The sequence below is a fragment of the Armigeres subalbatus genome, chromosome 1, assembly GCF_024139115.2.
Source record: "Armigeres subalbatus isolate Guangzhou_Male chromosome 1, GZ_Asu_2, whole genome shotgun sequence".
Taxonomy (NCBI): domain Eukaryota; kingdom Metazoa; phylum Arthropoda; class Insecta; order Diptera; family Culicidae; genus Armigeres; species Armigeres subalbatus.
Window position 1 is genome coordinate 167,070,501 of NC_085139.1, and position 17,503 is coordinate 167,088,003.

The 17,503-nt window shown below is 40.3% G+C and overlaps 2 protein-coding genes across 2 annotated transcripts; one reads left to right on the forward strand and one right to left on the reverse strand.

Annotated features, from left to right (window-relative positions):
* The first annotated feature begins 13,850 nt into the window (after positions 1-13,850).
* LOC134205509 (MICOS complex subunit MIC19) lies at positions 13,851-14,944 on the forward strand. The gene is made up of 3 exons (XM_062680792.1): positions 13,851-14,065; positions 14,210-14,457; positions 14,594-14,944. The coding sequence occupies exons 1-3, from the start codon at positions 13,945-13,947 to the stop codon at positions 14,813-14,815; spliced, it is 591 nt and encodes a 196-aa protein (XP_062536776.1). The 5' UTR covers positions 13,851-13,944; the 3' UTR covers positions 14,816-14,944.
* A 1-nt stretch (position 14,945) lies between these two features.
* LOC134205508 (uncharacterized) lies at positions 14,946-16,927 on the reverse strand. Its single transcript, XM_062680791.1, has 2 exons — positions 16,826-16,927; positions 14,946-15,736 (listed from the first exon to the last, which is right to left on the reverse strand). Exon 2 carries the CDS (start codon positions 15,552-15,554, stop codon positions 14,946-14,948), a length of 609 nt encoding a protein of 202 aa, XP_062536775.1. The 5' UTR covers positions 15,555-15,736; positions 16,826-16,927.
* Between the last annotated feature and the right edge of the window lie 576 nt (positions 16,928-17,503).

The following is a 17,503-nucleotide window of genomic DNA, read 5'->3' on the forward strand; positions in this document are numbered from 1 at the left end:
ATTATTATTGAAACTGATTTCATTGATGTTGATTTCTAAGTTTGTCTTGTTGGGGTTCTTTACGGCTACGAAAGCGGAATTCCTTCTACTATTGTAAATACCTGGCAAGATAGAAAAATTTCCCATGTTCCTTTCCTCTCCTATAATAAAATCCCCATCATTTTCTGTTTTAATTTTAATGAACTGGACTTCTTGTTCATTAAGATTAATTTTTTGTGTTTCAGGGAACCTCTTTTTCAATTCGATAGTTTTCCTTCCAATTTTTAGTTTGTTTTTTCCAATGTCTAACTGTGCGTTTAAATCGCGCAGGGATTCATATCCAATCAGTCCGTCGAAGAACTGATGGAATTTAAATACGTAAAATTTCAACTTTTTCTTTGTTGAGAATGGGTCAAACGAGACAGATTTATTGATTTTGAAAGTACCGTTAATATTTACCACTTTGAGACATTCTTCGTTCTTTGCGTTTTCCAAGTTTACATGTTCAGGGGATATGTAATTTTTGTTAGCACCAGTATCTATCAGAAATTTCATTTCGCCCTTCGTAGTTTGTATTGTAATATATGGAATGAAGTTATTCATCCCTTTGTTTTTCTGCAACCGGCTATCTGAAAATTTATCTCGTCTCCAACGAAATAGTCATCATCATCCGATTCGATTTTAGATGTGTTGGCTTCGTTTTCGACTGCATCCGGTTCTTCGTCATGCTCATCTAGATGTTTACTATGTTTTATTTCATGATTATTGACTTGCATTTTTGAAATGTGGGATTTCATCGAAACATCTTCATCATGATTATTGAATTTCCTGAATTTTCCAGAGTTTGGTTTCTGTTGGTTTGGATTCTGAGTATTGTGATTATTAGTATTCTGAATTTTTGGGTTCTCATTTCTGTTCTGGTATTTTGTGTTTGTGTTAAATCCCGATGAGCTAGATGAGACTTGCCGAGTTTCCATTTTCTGCCTATGTGAGGCATTCAGATGTTGCACGGTTATGTCATGAGCTTCCTCCAAGGATTTTGGTCGGTAGCTTCTGACATACATAGCTAGGTTTTCCCATTGAGTCCGTCAATGTACCTAGTTAAGGTGATTAAGCTAATAAGCTTGTTCACCGCTTCGATTGAGCCTTTATAGTCGTCCATCTGGACGGCTGTGGTTTTAATTGCCGTATCAATGGCTTTGACTTTTTGGAAATATTCACTAAGTGATTTTTTTCCTTGTTTTACGTAAAATAATGATTGCAAATGGGACGTGATGTCCTTTTATCGCCGAATGCGTTTAGAAGAATTTCTTTGATCTCCTCCCATTCTGAGGGGTTTCCCGAAGCTATCAGCACTTCTCTTGCTTCTCCCACTATTTTAGATTTTACTGCACGGATTATGTGCTTGTATGAAGGTTCTAGTTCGAACTCTTCAAATTGATCTAGTGCCTCTTGCGTGTCCTTAATCCACGCGATGGCTTCTTTTCTATTTCCATTGAATTCGGAAATAATTTTAATTTGGTCAGGTATGTGGAAGTTTGTGAAAGGATTATTTGCCTTCTTTTCAAATCATTAATTGTTGAAACGAGTTCTGCTTGGATGTTGGTTAGCTGTTGCACTTGCGCAATCAGCTGTTCTGGGTGATTGAATTTTGATTGCCCTGGGTGTCTGTCATGGTGTTGTATTCCCTAAGCTTTCACTGAGCAACGAATAATGCACACACGAATGATATGATACCTGTTAGCTTGTTTCCCCCGCGCACCGTTATTTCACTTATGAGCGTGTTCAATTTGTGCACTTGTCGAGGTAAATTAGGGAAGATTGTATTCGAGCTCAATATGCCCTTTCGCTCAAATAATCTCACTAATAGATCACTTTATAATAAGCACTTGTAAAAATGTTTTAATGATTACTTACAGTAGGATAATCAGCATCCTCCTGGAGTTTTAGGTGAGTGTAGATCTTCCTGGGGGTTGGTTCTATAAGTGGATCCGCCTTCGCTCTGGATACATGCAACTCAACGATATGCCCTCGCCGATGGTTTCCCGATGTACCAGTTGTTCGCACTGAACTTTGCTAAGTTGGGTTTCGTTACTCCGAACACTTTTCGATGCACTTAATTTCCACTTTTTTCCGTAGACTGCGCCAGCTAAGCGTTGATTCGCCGAGACTTTATAAAAAAATAATTTATTCACTAAATTAAACTGAATTCTACAATGTCACACTAAAAACTAAACTTGTCACTCGTTTATCGATCACTTTTATTAATTAAATCTGCTGATTCCGCAATCCTCCGGGTGGCGTGATTCCGATGCAACCTTTGTTCCCACGGCTTGTGGAATTTTGCGTGGCTCATCGTTTACGGCTCCGCGCTTGCTATGGGCTGGTTCTGGGTGTTCGCTGTTGCTATGGCCAGGTGAATGTGTTGGCGTTGGATGGTGACCGGAACCGACATAACGTACATATATAGAAGTTCATTTTCAATTAACGATATTCAGCATTTATCATACATTCGAAAAATATCTTATTAGTTTCTTACCTGGATATGCCAGTTTCCTTCATCGTCGTATTTTTCAGGCCGATAATTATGCAGAATGTATAGATATCCGATGTTTCAAATGTCTTTGCCACCTTTGCCACCAACGAAATTCTTCCTTCTCCCAGTTGCAATTCGCAAACGTTTATGACAAATGGCGTCGTAATCGATTACTACCAGTTCCATTGGAAAACATATCGTGGAATATTCAGTTCATCATCAAATGATTTGCGTTGTGGGGCAAGCTTGAAACATTTAGCGCTTGTTTTCCGGATGAATTTCTGACATTTTGGCATCATATGATAAAAGGATGGACGATAATTCAGAACCCGTATGAAAATCATCCGCTGCTCGGCTGATTGTTGTTTTGAAATTAGTACATTTTGTCATTCGCTTTGATTTGTCATACGTTTTCGGTAGTAGTCATTATACCGACAAGGGTAATGCCGAATCAGTCAATTCAAGGAGGATGATTTGGTTCAGTGTACTTATGTCCTAATGATGGTAATAAAAAAAAGATATAAGTATACATCAAGCTCTATCTGGAATAAGGGCGAATGTCGCAAGAGAGGATTCTCTTCGTCGACTTCCCCTCTTCTAAATAAAAGTGACAAGCAGCAGATTTCGGTGTGGTTTAACACTTCAGAACGATAGAACACAATGCGAACTTGCATTCCGAGGTGATAAACTAAAAAGAAATTTTCTGCTTGTCACTTTTATTAAAAAGAGGGGAAGTCGACGAAGAGAATTCTCTCTTGCGACATTCGCCCTTTTACCAGATAGAGCTTGACATATCGTCAAAAACTTAAAAAAAAAATGGACACATAAACACTAAAACAGCTATCTATTGCGATGTGAAAAATTCTTTGAATCTTCGACGCAGCGTCTGACGAGGCAGGTTGAAGTCGAATATTGTAGAAACCCTGTTGAATATACGCTGTAATCCTTCAATACTACCGTTCATACTGTAGTTAGTCCGACGAAATGGCATTCTTAACATAGCGTTATTGCAAAGTGTTCTCGGCTGTACGTTAATATTAATCTGTTCCAAAATGTCACTACAATCTATTCGGCCTTGCAAAACGTCTGCAACAAGTACAGCTCGAGCGGCGTTACGGCGTTCTCTTAGCGGCTCCAGATCGATAAGCCGACAGAGGCTTTCATAACTTGGCAGGCGTAATGGATCTCTCCACGGTAGTCTACGCAGAGCAAATCGTAGGAAGCGTCGTTGCACGGACTCAATTCGTTCGGACCGTTCGTATCCAGTTTTCCGCGAGCGGTAATGGCCTCCAGCTTTCCTGCGGGTTAGTCTCTGATTTGACGTTTCTGGAGGTCAACTGCACCCACCGTTCGAGAATTTTAATCAATGTGGTGCATAAGAAGGCTTGAATTCACTTAATCAGCACCTTCTTATATTCCACATTGGTCAGCGGTGGGTGCAGTTGACCTCCACAAATGTCAAATCAGAGACTAACCCGCAGGCAAGCTGGCGGCCATTACCGCTCGCGGAAAACTGGATAATTGGGATTCCAGACGGCGGAGCAATACCCCAGTATCGACCGCACCAGTGAGCAATACAAAGACTTTAGACAGTAAATGTCAGAAAATTCTTTACCCATCCGAAAGATGAAGCCCAGGGTTTTGGAAGCCTTACATACAACGTATGAGATATGCATTTTGTACGTCAGCTGGGAATCCAAAATTACGCCCAAGTCTTTGACATGACTCAGACGTTCTATGCTGGTATTCAAAAGCGTGTAGTCGAATCTAACGAGATTTTTAATCCGAGAAAAAGTGATCATCGAGCATTTTGCCGGATTGACTATCATACGGTTGACGTTACACCAATTTCCAAAGGATTCTAACTGACGTTGAAGAAAATAGCAATCTTCGATGGATTGGATTTGCAAGAACATTTTCAGGTCATCAGCATACGATAGGCGGGGAACTTCGAGTACAAAATTCACGTCATTGAAATATAGTAGGAAGACTAACGGACCCAAATGACTTCCTTGGGGTATTCCCGATGTAGCCACGAAGGAATCAGATCTGCAGTCGCCGATAGCAACCGTTAGTTGGCGGCCGGATAGATATGATCGGAACCATTCCAATAGAGTGCCATTTACTTCTAACTTGTCTAATTTGGCGATTGCGACCCGCATAATTGCAAACTGTACATGGATATTTTCCCGTGCGGTCGACAACAGTATCCTTTACTGTCGACAACTGTAAATGAACAATCTCATATAAAGTTTTAACAGTTTGTGGTACGGTTATTTGACAAATAACAATATGTTGAATGGGTTGTTAAGTTATGTCACCATAAAAAATCATCTGTTTTCGCGTGCAAAATTTTCGCTCAACTGTATGATAAAATGTTATCATATAATGCAGGAAATAAAGAACATTTTAGAGACAGCATGTTATATGTTGACATTTAGTGATGATGTCGAGCAGTTATGGTTGAATCGATCGAAAAGTATTCGATAACCGCAACGTAAACTGTGAAGCTATATCTTACAGCGTAATAAAGATTCTGACCATATAACATGTTGTTTTTTATTATGCGGGGATGCAGTGGTTTATCTTATCAAAAGCAGCTGACAGATCTGTGTAGATGACATCTGTTTGAGCTCTTTTCGTCATGCTGTTCGTGATGAAAGATGTAAGGCACAATAAATTAGTACTAGTGGAGCGACCGGCTATGAATCCATGCTGAGTTTCAGACAGATACTGCTTGCTGTGGGAAAGCAGAGGATCCATCACAACGAGTTCGAACAGTTTTGATATTGCACTCAGCGAAGTTATTCCTCGATAACTATCCACGTCACGTTTGTTCCCTTTCTTGTGCACAGGAAACATTTGTGCAATCTTCCAACATGAAGGAAAGATGCCACTGGATAAGGAAAGCCGAAACAGGAAGAGCAACGGATACTGCAAACTGGAAATGTGTCTTTTCAGGAAATTGGATGGAATACCATCGGGACCAGGTTTGATCGATGACTTTAGTTTTGATGCAGCAGAGGAGATCATTTCTTCGCTGATGTCGATAACACCTAGTACATGGCCATATAGGGGAACATTGTCTGCTGCGTGATGTACTTCGTTGTCGGTAAGCGGTTCATGGGTAAAACGTCAGCAAACTTTAACGAAAACAGTCTGCAGATCTCCTGCAGTGATGATACAGTTTCGCCCTTAAATGTCATAGAGGAAGGTAGGCCAGATTCCCCGCGTTGCTTGTTGACATGATTCCAAAACAGTTTAGGATGCGTTTTGAGATTGGTTTGGATCTTACTTTGATATCGGGAATAGCATATACGACTGACCCGTTTATAGGCGTTGTTGAGTCTGACGTAGTGATCCTTTAAGGAAAACGTGCGGTATTTAGTGTATTTCCTTAAGGCGGCTCTTTTGGCAGTTTTAAGTTCTCTTAATTCCCGAGTGTATCAGGACGGATGAGAGCTATTCTTGTGTACTTTTTTGGAAACATGTCGGTCAATAACGTATGCCAAGATATGCGAGAAAGTCGACGCAGCATTTTCGACATTATCGGCAAGTATAGCGTCCCAAGGCATATCAGATAGTACGTCGACAATGCTTTGATGATCGGCCTTCTGAAAGTTGTATGATACGGAAGCGGGAAATACATTGAACTCGTTGGCTAGGCTCACCGGAATTCGGACAACTAAAAGAGGTGATGAGGGACGAGCTAAACCATGGGAACTGGAGCTGCGGCGATGAACGGGGCGACATCTTGCTTGCTCACAAAACATAAGTCCAAGCAACGTTGATTCTCATTCGCTACATGATTGATTTGAGATAGCATCGCCGTGCTGTAGTCATCGAGAAGATGCAAAGCACCCGAGTGAAATACTGACCGATGTCCATCGGGATAGAGGAAACCATTGTGAGACGGTCTCCACGAAACACCGGAAAGATTAAAGTCACCAATGACAAGAAGCTCATCCGCCGCTGCCATACCCTCGACTACGGTGAAGACGGAACCCCCCGTTTCTAAGTAGTCAACGTCACGTGTTCTATCTGGAGGTATGTACACGGCACAAAGGAAAATGGCGCTCTTCTTCAATTGGATGGATATCCAGACTTGCTCCAAACATTGCCACGTGGAATTTTCAATTAGCCTTGCCCTCAAACCACGCCGTACAGCAATGATGACACCGCCACTAGTAGATTTCCTACTATTTTCAGGATTTCGGTCACACCGATACGCTTCGTATTCAGTACCAAACACTTGACTCGAGAGTGTGCGATCATCAAGCCAAGTTTCGATCAGGACAATAACATCGTAGCACTGAGCTGATGTTGCTAGACGATAGCTGTCTACTTCTGAGTTGATACCGCCTACGTTTTGGTAGTAAATCAAGAGATCATCGGTGTCGCGATCGATCGACCTGGTTGATGATACTACCGGAGAACTGCTGGAAGTTAGATCCGAATCAGGCAGCGAATGTTCATTGTTGCATAGGTACTTGCCTGGAGTAAGGTGCTGGGAGATTTCAATCCACATCTAAACTCAGGGCCAGGACGACTTGGATGAACTCTGGCAGCAGATGGCGCGACTGAGATAGAGGGACTGGAAAAATCTCCCGAGAAGCTTACTGCGGTGCGTCCTGGACACTCTGCAGAGGCGACTGGCCAGCAAGCGACGATGGGCGAATAGGAGGGCATGGAGATATGCGAGATACATTGTTCACTAGAATACAGTGCAGCTTTAGGAACAGACCCATTTGAATGTTGTTCATACTTGCCGAACACAGGAGTTCGGAAGACCCCATTTCTAGCCCCAAACGCAGGACCAGGATGACTGATGAACGCTGGCGGGAACGGCTCGACTGCGTTGGGGGATCCGGGGCTTCCTCAATGCTAGCGGCAAGCGTGCGTCCCAGTGATGATACAGAAGAGGCACCAACGGGAGTAACGGGAACCAACGGATTGATGGTCAATGTAGCACACGATAAATCCGGATTGTCTATTGTCTCTATGGGGCTGATACTACCGAGAGCGCTGGAAAACGGAGATTGTTCAGGCAGAGCAGTGTTACCTACATGTGTATACTTGCCTGCAAAGGAGTGCGGAAGACCCTTCACCGAGCTCAAACACAGGACCGGAACGGCTGAAGATCGCTGGCAGGAATGGCTCTGACTGTGATGAGTCGACTAGGGGCTTCCTCAGTACTGATGGCAAGCGTGCGTCCCGGTAGTGAAGACGATGTAGGTTCGTTGAAATAAGTTAACCTTCTAGATTTATTCCGGATAAGGGTGTCGTAAACTGGGACGAGCCGGCTTCGGGCGAAATCGTGATGGTTGGCGTATTCAGCAGAGGCAAGAACATGTTTTTTGAGCTGTTGTCTTCGAATTCGCGAAATAAAATTCCTTTGGGCCAGGTTTGAGTGTCAAGAGCTGCTTCTCAAAACTTGGGGTCGATTCCGATTTTGTAGGAAACGAAGCTCAGACGACTAGTGTCGATGCCTCGTTTTACAAGAGGAATGACTCTAACAGCTTCCTCACACTTTAAACAATCCTTTACTAGCTTTTCAACAGCTTCCAATTTAGCGCTTGGATGGATACGAGAAAGGTAAACCCAAAACAGTTGAATTGACTCAGGTACGGTTATTACGCTGGCGTCGGGAACTATTTTCGTGCCACCAAGAAGAGGTTTATGCGATCCTATGTCTTCTTGACGACGTCTTTTGGATGGAGGTTGTCGGGTAGAGCCACTTTGTTGTTGAAGGACCGGAGAAGATGCCGCAATGCGTTTGGTTAGCTGAGCGATTTGTTGACCATGTTTTGTTAGTTCCATCCTGATTTCTTCGTGCGCGGATTCCTGCTTCTCAGTGATAGTGTTAACAACATCACTGAATGACGAAACAGCGAATTTGAATCGAACCATCTTCATAAGTTTCGCACACTCATCACACATACTAACCACTCCATAATTTTGGCTATTTAATATGTCACTAGAATCAGGAAAATTCCCAAATATATGGAAAAACTAATTTTTGATACCCATTTTCAAATCTGGAAAAAAATCAGACATACGTAGTTATCGTGGAATAGCCATTATCTCTTGCATTCCAAAACTTTTTGAGGCCATAGTAAACGAAAAATTATTCAAACAAGTAAAAAACCGAATAACAGACGCACAGCATGGCTTCTGTAAAGGGCGTTCAAGTTCAACTAATCTTCTTGAATTTGTTGACTATACCCTGAATGCAATGGATAAAGGAAACCATGTTATACTGACTTCAGTCGCATAGATATACCCATGCTTCTATTCAAATTGAAAAAAAAACTGGAATTGAGCCGGGACTACTCAAATGGCTTGAATCCTACTTAACTGATCGCCAATTGATTATAAAATTTAACAACAATAGATCAAAACCCATTCAAGCCACTTCCGGTGTCCCCCAGGGCTCTCATTTGGGGCCTCTATTATTCATATTATATGTAAACGACATTTCCTTCATTCTTGACAAACTTAAAGTGTTAATCTATGCAGATGACATGAAGCTCTTTTTGGAAATAGGGAATAAAAATGACCTCAACATATTCCAGAACGAAATATGCACATTCTACGAATGTTGCAATAAAAGCCTATTGCAACTGAATGTAAAAAATTTAACCTTATATCATTCAGCAGAAAAAGAACAGCATCAAATCTCTCAATTACATTAGGAAACCAGGTTGTAGAGAAATGCGATAGAGTTAGGGATTTAGGAATTATCTTAGACTCCAAACTAACATTCATCGACCATTACAACACCATTATTCATAAAGCAAATAATATGATGGGTTTTATAAAACGTTTCTGCTATAACTTTCATGACCCATACACAATTAAAACATTATATATTGCTTTGTAAGGTCGATACTGGAATATTGCAGCATTGTATGGTCTCCATTTTCAATAGCACACGAAGAAAGATTAGAATCAGTACAAAAACAATTCCTATTATTATCGCGGAGACGAGCCAGCCTCGGGCTGAAAGTCTCCTTAATAAAGACACAAAAAAAAAAAAAAAAAAATTCCTATTATTTGCTCTTCGTAAATTAGGTTGGACAACATTCCCACTTCCATCATATGAGGCACGCTGCAAGCTTATAAACATTCAATCTTTGAAAGAGCGTCGTGAAACTGCAATGGTTTCATTTATTAACGATATAGTTTCGCAGCGTATTGATTCAACAAACATACTATCGAAATTAAATTTCTACATACCATCTCGACAACTGCGTCATCGACATACATTTTTAATTAATCACTGCCGTACAAATTATGCAAAATTCGGACCTCTCAATCAGATGATGGCTATCTATAATCAACACTGCGAAACTATTGACTTTACAATGTCTCGGCAGAACCTAAAAAAATATTTTGTCATAATTCGAAACCTACACATCTAAATTTACATTAAATCGCAAAATTAAACACTACTTAACCAAACTATTTTTATTTTTATACACTATAATACCGTATTTATAGCATTAAGAAAATAAAGAAAAACATGTATATTGTATATGTACTAGTCTACGTCGGTTGACGAAATAAATAAACATCCACATGAGGTTTTGGATCTCATGGACGATTTTGATAAACGACTTGTTGAGTTTTTTATCGGTGCACCTATAGTGTACCATTTTTTCGCAGAAAGCCATGCAAGTAATACCCTCGTCGTCAGCTTTAACTACACTATAAAAAAAATACACGAGAGGACCGTGTGTTCTACACATGAATTTGCGCATGTTGACAAAGCAAATCAATATCACGTGTAAAACATATGACATCGCTCATTCGAAACTCTGCATTTGTTTATAAACAAACCACACGGTATTAACGTGTAAAACAAATAGAATTCTGTTGCTTGACTTGTCACAGTCACTTGTTTGATATGTGATATCCAAATGTATTCGTGTTGAATTTCGTTTGTTATAACAAGTGAATTTCGTGTTTTCTTTCATTTTTAAATGATAATGATGATTGCACATCCATCCGGAATCCGATTTCCGTCAGCGGATCGAAATCCATTTCGAAAAAACAGTTTTCATAACTTCAACTATTACTTGATTAGAAAAACCGTCACTCGTTGGTTTTCGAAACTATGACGGAAATCGCATTCCGAACAGATAGAATAAAATTCGAACAAGTGTGATTAAAATGTAGGTGATTGTATTTATTATGTTAAGAAATGCTAAACCACACCAACCAGCATTAACGACTTGAGGCCGAAGAGTTTGTTCTAGGACAGGTGAGTGCTTTCATCTTCCGAAATCTGCAACCAATGAATAAGATTCTCATCATCTACACAGATCACCAAGAAATTCAAAGGATTGCTGCCGGAAAACGGGATCGGTTCGATGCTGATGCCAATCAATAACAGGAAGCCGCCATGAAGTACGTACGTCGCAAAGAATATTCCAAGGGGACCGATACTGAGGATTCGTCGTTGTTTTTGTGAAAAATGCCGCAGCAGCGGGAGGAGAACATGCAATAAATAAGAAAATGCACCAAATTAGTATGTTCCGATTCGATTCAACACCAACGAGGAGCCACAGCAGGTCAGCCAGTTTTCCCAGAGCAAGAAAATCAATTTTGAAATATTTATATAAGTATATAAAAAATAATAAAATAATCAACTTACTTCTGTATTGTCATTGGTTTTCAAACGTATAATAGAAATCGCATTCCGAATGGATCAAATGAAATTAAAACAAATTAGGTATTTAAAGAAAAAAAAAAACAAAAAATCTACATTTTTTTAGTTTTAAATGATATAGAATAAAAAAACTTCAAGAACTTCTTTGTACATAGATTTGTAGGCGTATACTTATGTTCACCTAAGACAGCAATTCAGTTTAAATTTGGTAAGCTTCACTTTTTCGTCTATTTATGGTCGAAGTTGCTTGTTCCACACATGCCGCCATGTCTTCTGCCCTTTGGGTCACTGAACAGTGAAATGCCTCTTCCTTCCACCACCGCTTTATAGCCATTATAGAAACACGAATATATTTCTTCATAAATAATATTCAAACATAGTATTTTTCTTCTTTATTGAAGTGGAATTGAATATAAAACCGAGTATAAAACTATAGTTCACTATCGCTGATAGCTGAAAATTGTTACAACCTTTTCGAAACATGCATGAACATGTGCGATTTTATTGGAATGATGACAATTGGAGACTCATCAGAATCCATACCTAAATTCGTTTCAATTGATTCATAACATATTTAAGATAAACATATGACATCGTGGTGTATCAAGTATGAAATTTTCTATAAACATTGTCATTTCAACTGAGTTTGTAAAGAACATCGCTGTGATGTGAAATACATTAGACTTGCTGGTGTAACTTGGAATGAAATATCAACATTTTGAAACATACGAGTCGAACGTGTATTTGTTATGGGTTTTCATGGATATGCATATCATATCGTGGTGTATCAATAATGAATTCGAATACTAACTTTGTCATTTGAAATAAGAATGTCAAGAACATCATAGTGATGTGGATTACACTAGACTTCATGGTGTCAGCTGATTGAAAATATCCATATTCCGAAAAACATGAATCGAACGTGTATTTTTTTATCAGTGTAGCCTCGCGCAGTGATCACAAGCGGATGACATCGTCGATGGAGATGCTCTTAAACTTGCAGTGTGGATGTACGGTAGCCGAAAAAGTGCAGTTAGGGGATAGTGCGAATAGATTGCAAAACAAAACAGTCACAAGTCACAACAATATCACTATCAGGGAAGCGATGATAAACGATTGATTCGCAATATTTATCACTGACCATCCAACACAAATTTCACAACACTAAGTACTACGAGTCAAGAGCAATGAAATGTCACAAAAAGGTAAAATAATCACAGCAAGTTACACAACTAAATAAACGATACAAAAGACACACAATTCGAAGTGCTACTTCCAATCAAGAAGAGTGTCGATGATGATGATCACCCGCATAATCATGAATCATGTGTGGATTATTCCTCAAAACGTTCATGACTATAAATAACTTTACTTCTACTATTCTGATTGTTATTCGTACTAAAGATACACCAACCTCACCAAAAATAATATTTACATTTGATTCGGCGCTTTTTTGTGCTGTCAAACTCTACCTGTTGCGAAGCCGCTTGTGAACCCCTGGTTGTGCAGCCGCGATCAATATGACAGCTCATATGCAGCAGTGATAGTTTAGCGAAAGAAGAGAGAAAATGTGGTAGTTGTGGTAGGAAAATAAAACATAAACAACAAGTAGTACAGAACGAATATAACTTGCGCTCGCACGATAGGAAGAAAAAGTTATTTAGATTTGCATGAAGTAAAAGAGTTTTTGTTGATTATCAAGTGTAGGTATAATTTGTAGGAAAAAACCAAGTGTCAGGGCAATTTCGATATTAAAGCCAGTGAGTATAAAACCTGAAAAGAAAGACAAATTGTGTAAATAATAAATGTAAACAAATGTAAATACTTACCTGCAGGAACGGTGAATATTGATGCTTATCAATTAAGTACCATCGGATGTGCAAGACAGTCCTGTATTAGTTGGCCTGACACGCTGTCTCTAAAATGTTCTTTATTTCCTGCATTATATGTCAACATTTTAACATACTGTTGAGTGAAAATTTTGCACGCGAAAACAGACGATTTTTTATGGTGACATAACTTAACAACCCATTCAACATATTGTTATTTGTCAAATAACCGTACCACAAACTGTTAAAACTTTATAAGGGATTGTTCATTTACAGTTGTCAACAGTATAGGATACTGTTGTCGACCGCACGGGAAAATATCCATGTACAGTTTGTAATTATGCGGGTTGAGTCTCTTAAGGGTCTGTCTCATTTGGAGAATTAAACTGAAATTAAACTTAAAAGTGACATTTCAATAATTATCAAATAACCCTGCTCGCAAAGCAAGATTACTTTTGACAGATATCGAATCATTTGGCATCGATGTCTTATTGGAATTGCTGGGCAGCACCAGCCATTCTTATTACCGGGTTATTTGCTAATTTTCGAACTGTCACTTTTAAGTTTAATTCTCCAAATGAGACAGACCCTAAATATTACGCGAAAAGTGCTGTGGAAAAATCCACATATATTTTCACGTTGATATGTCGTGACGATTATTTTGGGTGTAATGAGAATGAAAATTTCAGCAATGTATATGAGTCGTTATGCACATACATTTAAGGAGTCAATTTTCTTGAGTGTTAAATTAATATAAAATTAGACTTTTTCTAACCTTTCTAACCGTGTGCGATAGCTTTTGGCCCTTTCAGTTTTCATGTTTTGACACATGATGATGCCATAAAAACATCGACCCTGGCAGTGCAAAGTGTTGTGCTCAAGTTGTGATCCATCCGGGAGATTCCTCATACATTTTCTGCATCACGATGGGAGCTTCCTCTAGCGCGCCGAGGACCGTCACCGTCGAGAACGATTCACCGGCCGGCGTTATCGACATTTCGGATGACGTAGTCCAGCGCCTCAAGACGGGACTGCCATCGAAGGAAGGTAAGTTCATATACCAAATCAACCGCAGCTGCTGAGTGTTTTGAAGTGTTGAAATGGGCCGACAATAGATTCCGGTTATGCAATGAGTAAAACAAAAAAAAACTACCAATTTTGTAAATAACAACTATTTCTACCATCGGCAAGGTTCCCGTCAGCAAGGTGCACAACGAGCGACTGGTTCTGATGGCAACGTGCCAAGTTCGTATCCGAATCCGTTGCCGCCGCCGGCGGCTGCCGGCTTCGGAGAACCATCGTTGTCTTCGCTGCAAGTGCGCCGTGAAAAGGAGCAAGAACTGCGAGCAAACGACGTCTACTGGACCAAGCGTTTGCAAACCCTTGAGGCAAACCTACAGAAAACGAACCAGATACTAGAAAAGGAGTATAATGATGCGGTGAGTTTGAATCTTTAAGGTTTTATTTTCCCGAAAAGATAAGGTATTAGAGAAAGTTGGGATAAGTTTCCTGATTTTCTTCTAATGTTATGCGATTTGCCTGCTGATGTGCCAATATATTTCTGATTTGTTTCAGATCGTCGACGTTAAAAAGCGGTTCGAAAGCACGGCCATAGCCCATCAGTTACCACCGTGTCAGGATCTGAAGGCAAAGGTGGTAGAATGCTACAAGAAGAACCAGAATGAAACGCTAAACTGCTCTGCCGATGTTAAAGCATTCACGGATTGCGTCAATCTACATCGCATTCAACTCCTGAAAGAGAAGGCATCCGTCGGAAAGCCAGCGGAAGGAAAATAATTGCACCACGGAAGTTGGGAAAACTCCGTCTACTGAATTGGTCACCTAGAGAGACAATTGTGTCCTTTCGTTTGTACATAAAAGAGAAGTAAAATTATCGCAAACGGTCACACTAAGCTGCAACCTTTATTCACCAGTGTTTCTGATATAGATAAGATCTTAAAAGATAAAAACTTAGGAGACGATTCAAACCCTCCAGCGCGGTGCTAATTTTGGCCAGTTTGTTGTTCTTGTTTTCTTGCGGGGTTTCTTCAGTTTTGTCTTCTGGAGGGTTGTTCAGCTCTTCGTTGCGGGACAATATTTCTTGCAGCCTTTCCTCCAGTTCCTGGAAGATGTCGTACCCTACAATACTTTGCTTTCCGTTGTGTCCCCAGTAGACATTTTTCTCGAACTCATCGTCCACTCCATTGTCCGATACTCCTGACAGTTTCGTAGTGGTTGTGTTGTCTCGAGTGGCTGGTTCCGGTATCTTATTGGCCACAGCATTGGCAGCATCCTCTAGGATTTCCTCGGGGGTCTTCGTCCTATGCAGAATAGGATTCCGCCTGATGATGGTTGTCTTGACGAGCGAGTTTGGATCTTCGACGGTTTCGTATGTGTGCAAATTGTTTAGCTGATTTTGCACGTTCCGGTGGTCATCGTCCTCACTGTTTCCGTTGTTGGTGGAAGAAAATCGAGCGCCAGATGGGAATTTCGGAAACATTTTCGGGAGAAGACGTCTGGCCAAAAAAAGAGCCATTTTCTTAAGCGACTTTCAATTTTGACAAATAGAAAAGTAAATGAGGGAAAAAGGCTACTGTGATCTAATGAGTTGCTAGAGCCTTTTTTTGCCTTAATCTACAAAAACTTTTTACCGAAAAATATGAACGACTTCCGATACACATCTTGATTGTAGAATAGAACACTTTTGATATAGTAAACCTCAACCGATTTACTCACAAGGGGCAGCAGGGACTATGTCCAAGGGCTTGACGACCCCTCCCCATGGCCACTGCGAGTTAGGGGGCCTGCCTAGGATGTGGTGGGGTTTGACAGTGGGCTCTGTTAAACCTCTACAAAAAGCTGCATGTGTCCATAAGCAGGCCCTATCAAACCCGGTCAACACATGAACGTATATGGTGTCGCGTAGGATGCTGAAGTGCAGGCGATAGAGGTACTTTTCCACACAACATGTATGTATATCGTCTCCAATTTAGCATCTTGTATTGCACCATGTGCGGTTTTGTGTAGACTGGGAAGCGACCGTGTGCCGCTCAAAGCGCACAAGCCCAACACGAGTGCCAACCGGCACATCAGGATTAATACCAGTGAGATCCTGATTACGGTATACTGGTCAGTGACACACATACGTGCGTAATGGAAAATAAACGACATGTAAAATGAACGTAAACTTACATTCTTTCTTAACGTCAAATAGAGATAAAATAAGGGTTGCTGAATAACATTAGCTTTCCGATTACTATCAATTATTTTCAATTTTAATCCCGTTTCTTTTTTACTTTTCTTACGTTAATTAAATGATAACGCGGGCGCCTAATCCGAAATTCAAATGAACAATCGCTCACTTTGAGCGATTGATTGTTTATTCTTGCGAAGAATGAACAATTGTACAAATTAAGGAAATGCTAATACTGCTGTGTAGAAGTTTCATAGGTCACATCACTTTCCATTGTGAATCCCGATCTATGTTACTGATTACCCCACCCAACTAACACTACTTCCTTCCCGTGGTAAATGTGGAGATGCAGAGGTATTCTCGGTCTCTAGTAGCAACAATTACCACACACTCACATTCCCTCCCTTTCCCAACTGACTGTAAGGACTTGGCCGGCGCCGTTATTGATCAACATTTGCGAGCTGCTGAAACGTGCACTTCGAGAATAGTTGGTAAATCCCAACCACTATTCACTTGGATCGTAGTGCAATTTGCACCAGTTCTGATCAATCACGGAGTAGCAACCATTGATATGTACAGTCAGTCTAAGCTAAGCTAAGCTAAGCTAAGTAAACCTCAACCGATTTACTCAAAAGTTGCATTCGACAGAGAATAAAGCACACAACGCTGCTGCTCTGCCTCGTTCAGTAAATTACTAAAAAAAAAGTCCCATATGGACAAACATATTATCAGCATTTGTATTATAGAATTGCGTTTGAATTTTTCAAAATATTTAAAATTCATAATATGCATTTTCATGTGCTTTCATGTGCTGACTCAGCCCTAACAATCAAAAAATGCCATTGTGTGCAATCAAAATTGGGCTCGATCTGCGTTGAAACTTTTTAAGCCCAATTAATTCAACGAGATTCAACTATGCAAAATAAGCAGCTTAAATAAGACAAATATTCTCTTCAACCCAAACTGTTCTTAGTTCCGAATATCTTCTTCTTCTTATTGGCATTACATCCCCACACTGGGACAGAGCCTCCTCGCAGCTTAGTGTTCCTTAAGCACTTCCACAGTTATTAACTGCGAGGTTTCTAAGCCTAGTTACCATTTTTGCATTCGTATATCATGAGGCTAACACGATGATACTTTTATGCCCAGGGAAGTCGAGACAATTTCCAATCCGAAAATTGCCTAGACCGGCACCGGGAATCGAACCCAGCCACCCTCAGCATGGTCTTGCTTTGTAGCCGCGCGACTTACCGCACGGCTAAGGAAGGTTCCAAATATACTGTTATGAATAT

Excerpts from the sequence above, each read along its gene's own strand:
- LOC134205509 (XM_062680792.1), top strand. The coding sequence starts at position 13,945 with ATGGGAGCTTCCTCTAGCGCGCCGAGGACCGTCACCGTCGAGAACGAT. Across the intron at positions 14,066-14,209 it reads GGGACTGCCATCGAAGGAAG|GTTCCCGTCAGCAAGGTGCA; the intron begins GTAAGTTCATAT and ends ACCATCGGCAAG. Across the intron at positions 14,458-14,593 it reads AAAAGGAGTATAATGATGCG|ATCGTCGACGTTAAAAAGCG; the intron begins GTGAGTTTGAAT and ends GATTTGTTTCAG.
- LOC134205508 (XM_062680791.1), bottom strand. The coding sequence starts at position 15,554 with ATGGCTCTTTTTTTGGCCAGACGTCTTCTCCCGAAAATGTTTCCGAAA.